This window comes from Schistocerca nitens, chromosome 10 (genome assembly GCF_023898315.1).
Source record: "Schistocerca nitens isolate TAMUIC-IGC-003100 chromosome 10, iqSchNite1.1, whole genome shotgun sequence".
Lineage (NCBI taxonomy): Eukaryota > Metazoa > Arthropoda > Insecta > Orthoptera > Acrididae > Schistocerca > Schistocerca nitens.
The window spans coordinates 153606352-153619878 of NC_064623.1; the positions used below are offsets into that span (position 1 = coordinate 153606352).

General features: G+C 43.6%; 1 protein-coding gene across 1 annotated transcript in view; it reads right to left on the bottom strand.

Moving 5' to 3' along the window:
• Positions 1–13527, bottom strand: part of LOC126210325 (uncharacterized) — a 134546-nt gene that overhangs the window by 16177 nt on the left and 104842 nt on the right. Inside the window, exon 6 of the mRNA XM_049939527.1 lies at positions 12627–12811. Within this exon, the coding sequence (XP_049795484.1) occupies positions 12627–12811 (185 nt within the window). The remainder of the gene's footprint in view (positions 1–12626; positions 12812–13527) is intronic.

Consider the following 13527-nt stretch of genomic DNA (forward strand, 5'->3'; position numbering starts at 1 on the left):
ACAGTGGTATTCTGCCATCCACCAAACCTACACAATATCCTCGTACATCCCTACACAAACCCTGCTCCCAAACCCTTGCCTCATGACTCATATACGAGGGCTATCCACAAAGTACATTACGTTTTGGAATTAAAAATAAATAAAGTACTGGAATTTTTTTTATTATATACAGATGAAAGCCACACTTAAATACTACATAGTTGCCATTTAAATTAAGGCACTTATCGTAGCGATGGACGAGCTTGGAAATTCCTTCGTCGTAAAATTCGGCCGCCTGCGCCTTCAACCACGTCGTTACCTCTTCTTGAAGCTGTGCGTTGTCATCAAAATGCTGCATAGGCAACCACTTCTTCATCGCTGGGAATAAGTGGAAGTCGCTTGGTGCCAGGTCGGGACTGTAGGGCGGACGAGGAAACAACTCCCACTTAAAAGATTCGAGAACTTCACGAGAGGCATTTGCCGTGTGAGCCCGGGCGTTGTCGTGAATCAGCAAGATCTCTGAGCCCAACTTTCCCCTGCGCTTGTTTTGTATTGCTCTTCTGAGGTTGTGCAGAGTTTGGCAATACCTTTGAGAGTTTATTGTAGTGCCTCTTTCCAGGAAATCCACAAAAATCACACATTTTCTGTCCCAAAAGACAGTCGCCATCACCTTCCTTGCCGACATCGTCTGCATGCATTTCTTGGGTTTTTGGGGAGAATTTGTGTGCCGCCACTGCATTGACTGCAATTTTGTCTCGCAATTCACATGCTTAACCCATGTTTCGTCACCAGTAACAATGCGATCGAGTAATGAGTCGCCATCTTTCTCGTAAGCGTCCAAAAACATTAACGCTGCAGCCATTCGCTGATTTTTGTGAATCTCTGTCAAGATTTTTGGTATCCATCTTGCACAAAACTAGTGGTAACCAAGCTTTTTGGTAATGATTTTGTGCAACACACTTCGTGAAATTTGTGGAAAACACTTAGTGTGTTCTGTTATTGTGAAATTACGGTTTTCACGGACTGTGGCATCGACTTTTTCGACAAGTTCGGCAGTCACTATGCTGGGTCTTCCACTTCGCTCTTCGTTGTGAACATTAGTTCAGCCATTTTTAAATTTTATGACCCATTGATGCACTCCACCTTCAAATTCACCTTCAGTGATTATGTTGTCCCCATACACTTCACAAAGCTGCCGATAGATTTCTATCGGTGTACAGTTTTTTGCAGTCAGAAACCTTATTACAGCATGCACTTCACACTTTGCGGCATTTTCAATTAACGCTGACTGTCACAGTAACTCGACGGAGTACAGCACGAACCTCTCACTAGCACGGCAGGATGCCGACTGAGCGGCGGAATGCCATGATGGCCGCGCTAGCCCCACCCCTAACGGACACAAACGAAAACGTAATGTACTTTGTGGATAGCCCTCGTACCTGTTATAGACGTAGATGCAAGACCTGTACCATACAACCTCACACCCCAGCACCACAACCACCACCACCACCACCACCACCACCACAACCACCACCACCACCACCTGCTCCAGTCTGGTCACAAACGTCACCTATCCCATCAAAGGCAAGGCTAACTGTGAAACCGGCCATGTGATCTACAAGTAAAGTTGCAACCACTGTGCTGCATTTTATATGGGCATGACAACCAACATTTAACTGTCTGTCTGCACGAATATTCACCGAAAAACTGCGGCCAAGAAACAACTGGATCACCCTGTTGCCTAGCATACCAACCAACAAGAAATTCTTCATTCCAATGACTACTTCACAGACTGTGCCATCTGGTTTCTTCCCACCAACACTAGCTTATTTGAATTGTACAGCTGGGAACTCTCCCTGCAATATATCCTGCGTTCCCATAACCTTCCTTGCCTCAACCTTTGTTAGTCATTATCCACCCACCTGGGCCTACCTTGTTCCCACACCAGCACTACACAGGCGTCTAGTCCACCAAGCACCCTCAGTCTTTTTACTTCTCTCCTTTTCTGCTATCCCCCCTCCTCCTCCCTCTGCCTAACATCCTGACTGCACCTAGTTGCACTACCCTCTTTCCACCTCATCCCTGTAAGCTCCCACAGGTAGCACTTTACTGTCCCTGTCTTGCTATCCCTCCCCCTCCCTATCCCAGCCTCCTCCTTACCCCTACCACCCCGCTGCCTCTCCCATCTTGCGCTGCTGCTTGTAGTCTGGCTTCAGATGCCAGAGACTGTGGTCATGTGTGTATGAGTTGCATTTGCACATGTATGTGTGCGTATGTTGTCTATTTTCAACAAAGTCCTTGTTGGCTGAAAGTTCGCTTTATGTGTGACTCGGCACCTCCGCTACATGTTGAGTAGCAACTATCCTTTTCATACTATTGTTACAGTCCATACTTTTTGTGTGACATGTCCTGCATTGACCCAAGTCTCATCATGGTAGTAAGTATTGCATTTCTCATGCCTAAATTTGGAAATCTGACTAAGATAATGCCTCCTCCACAAAGAAATATCATATCTGCCTTATTATACCACTTTGTTTCCTATTTTGAAACTGGAAATCAGTGCCTCTCAATAGTTTGTAAGATACTGTCCTTTTAAAAGTGGGTAAGTCATCGTCATTTACCATTTCAAATAAATATGCATGCACCTCCGACCACACAACTGACTTTTTTTGCATCTTTCCTGGAATAGAAAGTTTGATGGTATTCTGTTATTCTTCCCGCACGTACATTAGACATACAAATTCCAGTCAACTCAGATGTCATTTCTGCTGTCTGCTGTATGGCTAGAGATGGACCTTTCTCTGTAAACTTGTGAAAAACATTAAGAACAACCCGTTTCTCACAATTTTTAATGAAGTCCTCCACATGTGTGTCACTAGGCATTAGGAAGCAGTTTTAGCCATTTTTACAGTATGTATTAACAGTGGCATTTACAGACACCTGTGTCCAGCCACCCTGATTTACGTTCAGGCAAATTCTGAGATGGTTCCTTTCAAAGGGCGCGGCTGCTTTCCTTCCCTCATCTCATGGGACCAATGACTTCGCTGTTTGGTCCCATCCCCCCAAATCAACGAACCGTCAAGCAACCTTTTTTATTAGAAAGCAAGACTTTCAAAAAGTTTGGAAAAATTCTAGGACAATCAAAGAAAAAACATACACAAACTGTTTTGATAAAATTTAATTGACATAGAAGTTTACCTCTGCATCATAGAAGTTTACCTCTTCATCATACACTCTGAAGATTACAAATAACTTTTTACAGTTGTTCTGCTGCGGTATCACCTTATTTGTAACTTTTATGTGGCATAATCCTTATCGTTTCAGGCAGGGGGGTTACCTTCACAGTCTCGGATGTTACTGGCTTTAGCACATGTTAAAATTCAGGAGTAAGTAAGAAACATGTAACATCTTAGGTTGTCGGGTGTTCTGCCGGATATCAGCGTCGTACTTGCACGATATTTCGGTCACGTAGCTCGTAACCTTCATCAGGTGCGACCTGAGACTGCTCCTCGAGTGGACCTGGTCCAGTATTTATGCCTATGGCCTTCCCCCTCCACCAACGACTGCAGGCGCTTCCTCTGTGGTCCGTGCCCATTCCCTGCGACCTGCTGGAGCGTTGCTGCTCCGTTTTCCGTCCGCTGCGGTTCTAGGTGTTCCCTCTGCGGTCCGCGCCCACCAACCCCGCTCCTGGGGGTTTCATCCACGGTCTGGGGTACCAAGCGTTCCCCCTGCGGTCCGCGCCCGCTCACCACGACCTGTTGGAACGTTGCCGCTCCGTTTTTCGTCCACTGCGGCTCTGGATGTTCCCTCTGCGGTCCGCGCCCACCAGTCCCACTTCTGGGTGTTCCATCTTCGGTCTGGTGCTCCTGGCAGTCCGTCAGGGGCTCGTTTTCCATCTCCATGTCTCTGGTTCTTCTGTTTGTGCAGTGTTGCAGCTGGCCCCGTTGCTCCTTTAACAATTCCAGAGCCGGATCCCAGGCTCTGCTTAGCTGGTACCCTGTGTCACAGTTCATAAGATCGTCAGCCATTTTAATTTCTATCGATTCTCTTATAACACTGTCCCAAAATCTGGATGTTTGTGCTAGAATCCTGGTATCCTCATACTTCATGGCATGATCTAGTTCTAGACAGTGTTCAGCAATGGCTGACTTAGTCACCTGTCTTAATCTAGTGTGCCTCTGATGTTCTTTGCACCTGATCTCCAAAGTTCTTGTCGTCTGGCCAATGTAGGACCTGCCACATTGACAAGGTATATTGTAAATCCCTGGTTTTCGTAACCCCAGGTCGTCTTTGACACTCCCCAGCAGTCCCCCAATCTTGTTGGATGGACAGAAAACACACTTGATATTGTGCATAGGGCAGATATGCCACCTTCTTTGTTTCATCTTGGTCTTCTTCAGGAACCTGTGGTATGGTGGCTGGTTGGAGTGCCCTCTCAATTTGTCTGTCCGTGTATCCATTCTTGGAGAACACTGTTTTGAGACGTTCTATCTTTATAGGTAGATTCTCTTGGTCTGACAGGGCATGTGCTCTGTGGACCAAAGTCTTCAGAACCCCATTCTTCTGTGCAGGGTGGTGACAGCTGCTGGCCTGCAGATATAAATCAGTGTGTGTTGGTTTTCGGTACACACTGTGGCCAATTGATCCATCTGCTTTCCTCTGGACTAGTACATCCAGAAATGGCAGCTGGCCATTCTTCTCCAGTTCCATGGTGAACTTGATATTAGGGTGGCACGAGTTAAGATGATCAAGAAACTCATTGAGCCTGTCCATCCCATGTGGCCAGATCACGAAGGTGTCATCCACATACCTAAAGAAGCATGTGGGTTTTAATGTGGCTGTCTCCAATGCCCTCTCCTCAAAACTCTCCATAAACATGTTGGCAACCACAGGGGACAGTGGGCTGCCCATAGCTACACCTTCAGTTTGCTCGTAATATTGGTTTCTGTACAGGAAATACGTGGATGTCAGTGTATGACTGAACAGGTCCAACAGAGCACCGTCAAATTTCTCTGCAATCAGTTCTAGTGAGTCCTTCAGTGGGACCCTGGTGAACAGCGATACCACATCAAAACTGACCATGATGTCCGAATCTGTGATGTGCAGTTGCTTGAGGCGTTGCAGGAAATCTTCTGAGTTGCGGATGTGGTGAATACATTTGCCCACATATGGAGACAGGAGACCTTTCAAGTACTTGGCTGTTGTGTACGTAGGTGCCCCAATATTACTGACAATTCGACATTGCCCCAATATTACTGACAATTGGACGTAGGGGCACGCCCTCCTTGTGTATTTTTGGCAGACCATACAGTCTAGGTGGCACTGGCGCTTTTTCCCGTAGTTGTCTGATGATCTTATCAGGCATCCCTGTTTCCTTCAAGAGAGCACTAGTCTTCTTGGCCACCTTGTCCGTGGGGTCACACTCCAGAATTCTGTATGCAGGGTCCTCCAGAAGTTGGCGTACTTTCTCATCATAATCCACCCGCTGCAAGATGACAGTGGAGTTCCCTTTGCCTGCTGGCAGTACCACAATGCTGTTGTCTTCCCGGAGTTTCTTGAGTGCAAGCCTCTCCTCGGTTGTGATGTTCGATTTCGGCGGCCTGGCCTTGGTGAGGGTCCTGCAGGTCTCTCAGCGGACTTCCTCTGCCACATTAGGTGGAAGTGTGGCTGCAACTTGCTCTACTGCACTGACGAAACCTGAAATGGGTACATTTCTAGGGGTCGTAGCAAAGTTGAGACCCTTGCTGAGTACCTTTAAGATTGTATCATCAAACTGTATGCCACTCAGATTCGTCACAGCAGATGGAAGAGACACGCACTGTGACGAATCTGAGTGGCATACAGTTTGATGATACAATCTTAAAGGTACTCAGCAAGGGTCTCAACTTTGCTACGATTACGATGAGAAAGTACGCCAACTTCTGGAGGACCCTGCATACAGAATTCTGGAGTGTGACCCCACGGACAAGGTGGCCAAGAAGACTAGTGCTCTCTTGAAGGAAACAGGGATGCCTGATAAGATCATCAGACAACTACGGGAAAAAGCGCCAGTGCCACCTAGACTGTATGGTCTGCCAAAAATACACAAGGAGGGCGTGCCCCTACGTCCAATTGTCAGTAATATTGGGGCAATGTCGAATTGTCAGTAATATTGGGGCACCTACGTACACAACAGCCAAGTACTTGAAAGGTCTCCTGTCTCCTTATGTGGACAAATGTATTCACCACATCCGCAACTCAGAAGATTTCCTGCAACGCCTCAAGCAACTGCACATCACAGATTCGGACATCATGGTCAGTTTTGATGTGGTATCGCTGTTCACCAGGGTCCCACTGAAGGACTCACTAGAACTGATTGCAGAGAAATTTGACGGTGCTCTGTTGGACCTGTTCAGTCATACACTGACATCCACGTATTTCCTGTACAGAAACCAATATTACGAGCAAACTGAAGGTGTAGCTATGGGCAGCCCACTGCCCCCTGTGGTTGCCAACATGTTTATGGAGAGTTTTGAGGAGAGGGCATTGGAGACAGCCACATTAAAACCCACATGCTTCTTTAGGTATGTGGATGACACCTTCGTGATCTGGCCACATGGGATGGACAGGCTCAATGAGTTTCTTGAACATCTTAACTCGTGCCACCCTAATATCAAGTTCACCATGGAACTGGAGAAGAATCGCCAGCTGCCATTTCTGGATGTACTAGTCCAGAGGAAAGCAGATGGATCAATTGGCCACAGTGTGTACCGAAAACCAACACACACTGATTTATATCTGCAGGCCAGCAGCTGTCACCACCCTGCACAGAAGAATGGGGTTCTGAAGACTTTGGTCCACAGAGCACATGCCCTGTCAGACCAAGAGAATCTACCTATAAAGATAGAACGTCTCAAAACAGTGTTCTCCAAGAATGGATACACGGACAGACAAATTGAGAGGGCACTCCAACCAGCCACCATACCACAGGTTCCTGAAGAAGACCAAGATGAAACAAAGAAGGTGGCATATCTGCCCTATGCACAATATCAAGTGTGTTTTCTGTCCATCCAACAAGATTGGGGGACTGCTGGGGAGTGTCAAAGACGACCTGGGGTTACGAAAACCAGGGATTTACAATATACCTTGTCAATGTGGCAGGTCCTACATTGGCCAGACGACAAGAACTTTGGAGATCAGGTGCAAAGAACATCAGAGGCACACTAGATTAAGACAGGTGACTAAGTCAGCCATTGCTGAACACTGTCTAGAACTAGATCATGCCATGAAGTATGAGGATACCAGGATTCTAGCACAAACATCCAGATTTTGGGACAGTGTTATAAGAGAATCGATAGAAATTAAAATGGCTGACGATCTTATGAACTGTGACACAGGGTACCAGCTAAGCAGAGCCTGGGATCCGGCTCTGGAATTGTTAAAGGAGCAACGGGGCCAGCTGCAACACTGCACAAACAGAAGAACCAGAGACATGGAGATGGAAAACGAGCCCCTGACGGACTGCCAGGAGCACCAGACCGAAGATGGAACACCCAGAAGTGGGACTGGTGGGCGCGGACCGCAGAGGGAACATCCAGAGCCGCAGTGGACAAAAAACGGAGCGGCAACGTTCCAACAGGTCGTGGTGAGCGGGCGCGGACCGCAGGGGGAACGCTTGGTACCCCAGACCGTAGATGAAACCCCCAGGAGCGGGGTTGGTGGGCGCGGACCGCAGAGGGAACACCTAGAACCGCAGCGGACGGAAAACGGAGCAGCAACGCTCCAGCAGGTCGCAGGGAATGGGCGCAGACCACAGAGGAAGCGCCTGCAGTCGTTGGTGGAGGGGGAAGGCCATAGGCATAAATACTGGACCAGGTCCACTCGAGGAGCAGTCTCAGGTCGCACCTGATGAAGGTTACGAGCTACGTGACCGAAATATCGTGCAAGTACGACGCTGATATCCGGCAGAACACCCGACAACCGAAGATGCCATTAGATCGCCGGGAAAGCCTGAAGAGTTACAAGAAACATGTATTTTTTTTTGTTTTCTCCAAAAATTTCCTGCCTCCAGCGTATAGACCTCCAAAGGTGACACTGCAAACACCATTCTGATGAGAATTATGGATTTTTTTTTTAAATTCTGTATCTCTGTGACAGGTCTACATATTTTGTTAGAGTTTTTTTATTTGAAAGATAAGTGTTTTATGATTGCAATGGTATCCTCCGTTTAGACATATTTGTCAAAGTTCTGTTACTGTCACCTTTTAAATTTTTTTATAATTTACAGAAAAAAATTTTTTTTTCCAATAATGCCAATCCAAAAACGTTAAGATTTTTTTCTGGTTTTTAGTACCGTATAGTACTAAATTCTCTGTAAAGGAGAGCTTCTACTTTTAAGTTGGACAGGTTTTATTTTTAAAATTCCTTTACACACACACACACACACACACACACACACACTTACTTTCAAGGGTAATGTATGTCTTCACTGAAGTTGTTTCTTACTTACAGTTTTTATTTCTATTGTCATTGTTGCAGTTCTTTTTCTTATCACTTTCACTGTTGCAGATATTTCTTACACTTTCTCGTAGTTTCTTTGTTGTGGTTGTTCATTGCAGGTTTCTGTAATGTAGTTGTTCAGTGCTAATTTGTTTACTGAAGATGCTTCGAAGAAAACTGAGATCATCCAGTGAGTTCTGTGTCTTCGTGAGGAATTTTGAAAGTGAAGATATTTCCAGTGACGATCTTTTGTGTTCTAAATGTTGTGACAGAATAACAACAATGATAGTATCTGAACAACATGAAGCCTCCCATGGTGCAGATTTTGCATCAATAGAGGAAGAATTACATACCCTGAATCAATCAACTACAGAGGTAGGTGTTAGTCCTGCTAAGAAAACGTGGTCACTGAAGTCTAATCATAAGCTCTATGCATCAAGAAAGCGCAGAGAAATTACTAAAGCTACGGATGAATACACTACTGCAAAACTGACTACACTCTTCAAAGTAAAAGTTCCATCTTCAAAAGAAAATGAACCAAAGCACCCTTGTGAGGAATTTTTCACAGATACCAATTCAGCTGTTGAACATTGTGCATCCTACAGTGAATAGGTGCGAGTTTTAACTATTATTTCCGAGACATTTTCAAAGAAAACAATTTTGAACCACATTCCATCATTATCAAAGTACATGATAGACAAATCAAGAAATGTGAGGCCTGTAAAAGGAGGCTTTGGAAGACGCAATCCCTATTATGGTCAGCCTGTAGAAGCAGCTCAAGTGCAAATAGTGCAGTCATTTTAACTGGACGATAAATAGGACTGTTCTCGCTAGAGTGCCAACAAGAAAGACACTATAACTGTAACAGTTGAAGGTCAAAAAGGTGTGAAAGTGAAAAGGTACATGACTCACAGTATTAAAAAAACTTTTCCAATTTATAAGAGAAACTATACAACTTCACATATTGAAAGATCAAAATTTTATGCACTACAACCGAAGTGGGTAGTTCCACATCCACATAGAGATATCTGTTTACGTGTGTACTGCGAGAATTTTGAATTTTGTGTGGTAACTTTGAAGCACTTACTGGAGCACGTGACATGACACCTTGGTTGGGCATGCGAAGTAATTAGTAGTCTGTAACGTAAAGTGAGGCACTTGTTTGTTTCCAGAATGCGGTGACTGTCCTGGAAAGGGAGGACTGTCTTTACAGACACTTGGCCTGGAAGATGTAGCAAATAACTGCAGAAATTACATACGCGACATGGTAGAAAAAAACTAATTAAGAAAATTGTTGCCTTTGACAGTTTCATTGATGAACTTGGTAAATGGTCAGTGAACGCAGTAACACACCAGCATATGAAGAAATTGCAACAACTTCGTATTGCTAAAGTGAAAGAGTGTGTACAGACTGAAGAACTACGTTTAGTGCTTCTCTGTGATTTTGTTGAGAACTGGTACGTAATTCTCCCACAAGAAGTACAAGGGTATGACCAGGTTTCAATTTTTACAGGAGGGACATATTTTCAAAACCAGACCGCAAGTATTGCAGTTATGTGTTGACACAGGACATGACTCAGCGCATGCTTTGCTAGCAATGCGCAAAATTCTTCAACTGCAAACAGGGGCAGAGAAGATCATTATTATTTCTGATGGTGCTCCTAGTCATTTTAAAAATTGTTACCAACTGTTTGTATTGAGTAAGTCGCTTGTGCCAACTGACTGGGTATACGGTGCTACTGGTCATGGGAAGGGCCCTTGTGATCGTTTAGGCGGCCTGCTGAAGCACCATGCTACAAAACAATCTTTCCAGACCAAATACAGCTGCGATTCAGAATGCTGAGGATTTTAGGAGAGTCATGAAATCTTACATACCCACAGCCCTTATTCCTTGTCCAAAGAGGAAATCGAAGAATTCCGCGAGCAGAAAAAAGAAAAATAGTCCAAACAAACTACTCCTGTGAAAGGAATCCAGAAAAGACATTTCTGGTCTCAAAGTGATGGGCGAAGTCATATTGGACACACTTTAAAGAGCAAGAATGAAGAAATTTTCATTCGGCCAACACCACAGAAACAGCAGGATAGTATTTAGATTCACAACCTGAGAAGGGGGATGTTTGTGGTATGTGTGTATGACTGTGACTGGTGGATTGCAGAGATTATAAACACCAGTTATGAGTTAAACGAAACTGTAGTGAACTTTATGCTACCACATGGACCAGCTGCTGGATATAGGTTTCCAGTTGAAGGACAGCAACACCATCAGTGCTCACTTCCTGTTCACAATGGTTTGAAGACTGTAAGTGCTCCCGTTCCTATTGGTTCAACACGAAGGCATCACTCTATATTAAAGGAAGATACTGAAGCAGTGGAACACATTTTTAGTTCATTGAGTAGCTAATTTCAGTTCAAAACAGAGTGCACAGAAGTTGTATAAATTGAAACCTTAAGTCTTAGGACCTTTCACATACATTTTGAAACCATTTAAAATGCTGTAAAAATGAGTCTTATTCATCTTTCAAAACTAAAATTATATTAAATAAGGCTAGGTTTTGATTTTTATAAGCATGTTATGTGATAACGTGGCAATAAACAGGTTTTACGTATGGCAAAAATTTCAATTGTTTATAAAACCTATTCAACCTAAAAGTGGAAGCTCTCCTTTTCAGGGAATGTAGAACTATGTGGTACTAATCAACAGAAAAAAAAAATCAAAACTTTATGGATTGGCATTAAAAAAAAAAGTCCATAAATTATAAAAAAAAGTTCAGAATGCTATAGTAAGAGAACTTCGACAGGTAAGTCCAAATGGAGGATTTCTTTGCAATCATAAATTAATTCTCTTTCAAATATATATATATTAAAAAAAACCAACGAAATATCTAGAACTGTTCCAGAGATGTAGCATTTTAAATATTTTTTCCAAATTCGCACCTTCCAAATGGTGTGCACAATGTCATCTTTGGGGGGCTGTATCTCGGAGCAGAACTTTTATGGAGAAAAGAAAAAAATACGTGTTCCTTATTTAGTCCTTCATTTTAACATATGCAAAATTCATTAACATCCGAGACTATGAAGGTAAGATTTTTTTCCTAGGCTGCCCAATTTGATATGGACTACGCCATGTATTTTATGAAGAAGTGCGCATTTTCGTTCTAACACATGTGATATTTCTTCATCTTAACATGATTCACAATTTCAGACCTTCCATCATGTCCAACAGAAAATTTTGACTTGCGTGATGTACATTCTACAGTTTCTCCACAGCCAGTGGCAGAAGTAAACTCACTTTTTATACTGCTATAAATATTCCACTTCCGGTTTGGTACGATGCAACACTGAACATGAGTCATTACTATCACCAGTGCAAATCATTAACCATAAATAAACAAAGATTGTAGATCAAGTTGCACTACCTAGCATAAGTACTTGTGCGATGTGCAGCAAATTGCAAATCAAGCATCTGGCTGTTCCAGGAAAAATGGGACAAACAGACACCCTGCAAATGGGTCACATCCCTTTGATAGACCCAAGTGCAAGATCTGTCAAATTTACTCATCCACCACAGCAGACTCCAGTTCCGTCACAAGTTTATCTCAACCCATCAGAGGCGGGGCCACCCGTGACATTAGCCGCGTTATGTACCGGCTCTGCTGCAAGTCTCCATATGGGCACAACCCCAACCAGCTGTAAATCTGACGGCCACTAATAAACTGTGACACAGTTCAACTACCAGTGGCAGAAAGCGTTGCCAAGCATAAAATGCTTCATAACCTGTGCCGTCTGGATGCTTCCTCCCAGCACCAGCTGCTCCGAACTACATAGACGGGAGTTATCCTTTGTTCCCATGATCCAACTGGCTCCATCCTCTGCTGATCCCCTACCACATCCCACCACCGTCTTAACTTCACCTGTTACGCACTCACATCCTCTCCTTCCTCAGTTCTGTCACACCCACCCAATACCATCTTCCTCGTCATAATGAGCTGCACACAATTACTGGTGGCGGTGCCCATGTGTCACACTCCTGTCCCACACACCTATTGCCACCTTCCAAGCTGCTAGCCATCTACAAAACTCCTTCCTACACCCTGCCTCTTTCCTCCCCTCTCCTACTCGGTGCTTAACAATGGATCCAGGTATAAGACAAAATTTATTTACTTCTTTACCTTATTGATACTTAGAACTGCAACCAGCACCCGATCAATCTTGTTGTCAATCATTTTCAACAACCTGTTGTTTGCCGGTCCATAGTGCTGGTATCTCCAAGCAGCGTAACCAAGCAGTACCGTGCACAAAATTGTTTCAAAGCACCGTAGATACCACACCCACTGGTAATGAGTTGCTGCTTCATCTGAAACAGTAAGGAATGAAAAATCAAAAATTTTTTTAGCAATTAATAACTTATGTGCATTTAATAAGAACACTGACAGTTGTCTCTAATCTAGCCTTCACCTCTCAATGATGTGAAGGCTCTAAGGAACCACATGTGGTTCAGGATGCACATTAAATTGTAGGTTCTATGTTTTGTGTGTGGTTTTGTGTATGGTTGCAGATGACAGATGACAAAGCTGTGAAAGAAATCAGTCACTGTAAAAACATAACACATCAGTAAAACCACACCATGTGGTAAAAACGTATAATTTAATAATTTTGTGTGTTTCTTTGAAAATGTGTAACTACTATTTAAAAACTAATATTTACATGTATACAAACAATAAAGAACATTCTTGATATTTAACAGCCATAAAATAAAAGCCCGCTGAGGATTCTGCAACTGCAGTGAAACATGTATGGGATAAAAAACAAAATTGTGTTTTGTTAAAGGCGGACTCCATCTAGAAACACATGTATTGTTAAAGCAAATACAGACAAAAGAGCTTCAACTCCAAGATGATTATTTCGACGCCCTGCAGGCATTTCCGAGCAAGCTCTACAACAAATTCCGGAACACCACAGCAAAGTTACATCAAACTATTTTAAATATAAAATTCAACAGAATTTGTCTTTCACATAATGTAATACCTAACTATATACATGTAAAAGTAAATAGAACATCATCTGCAGCCC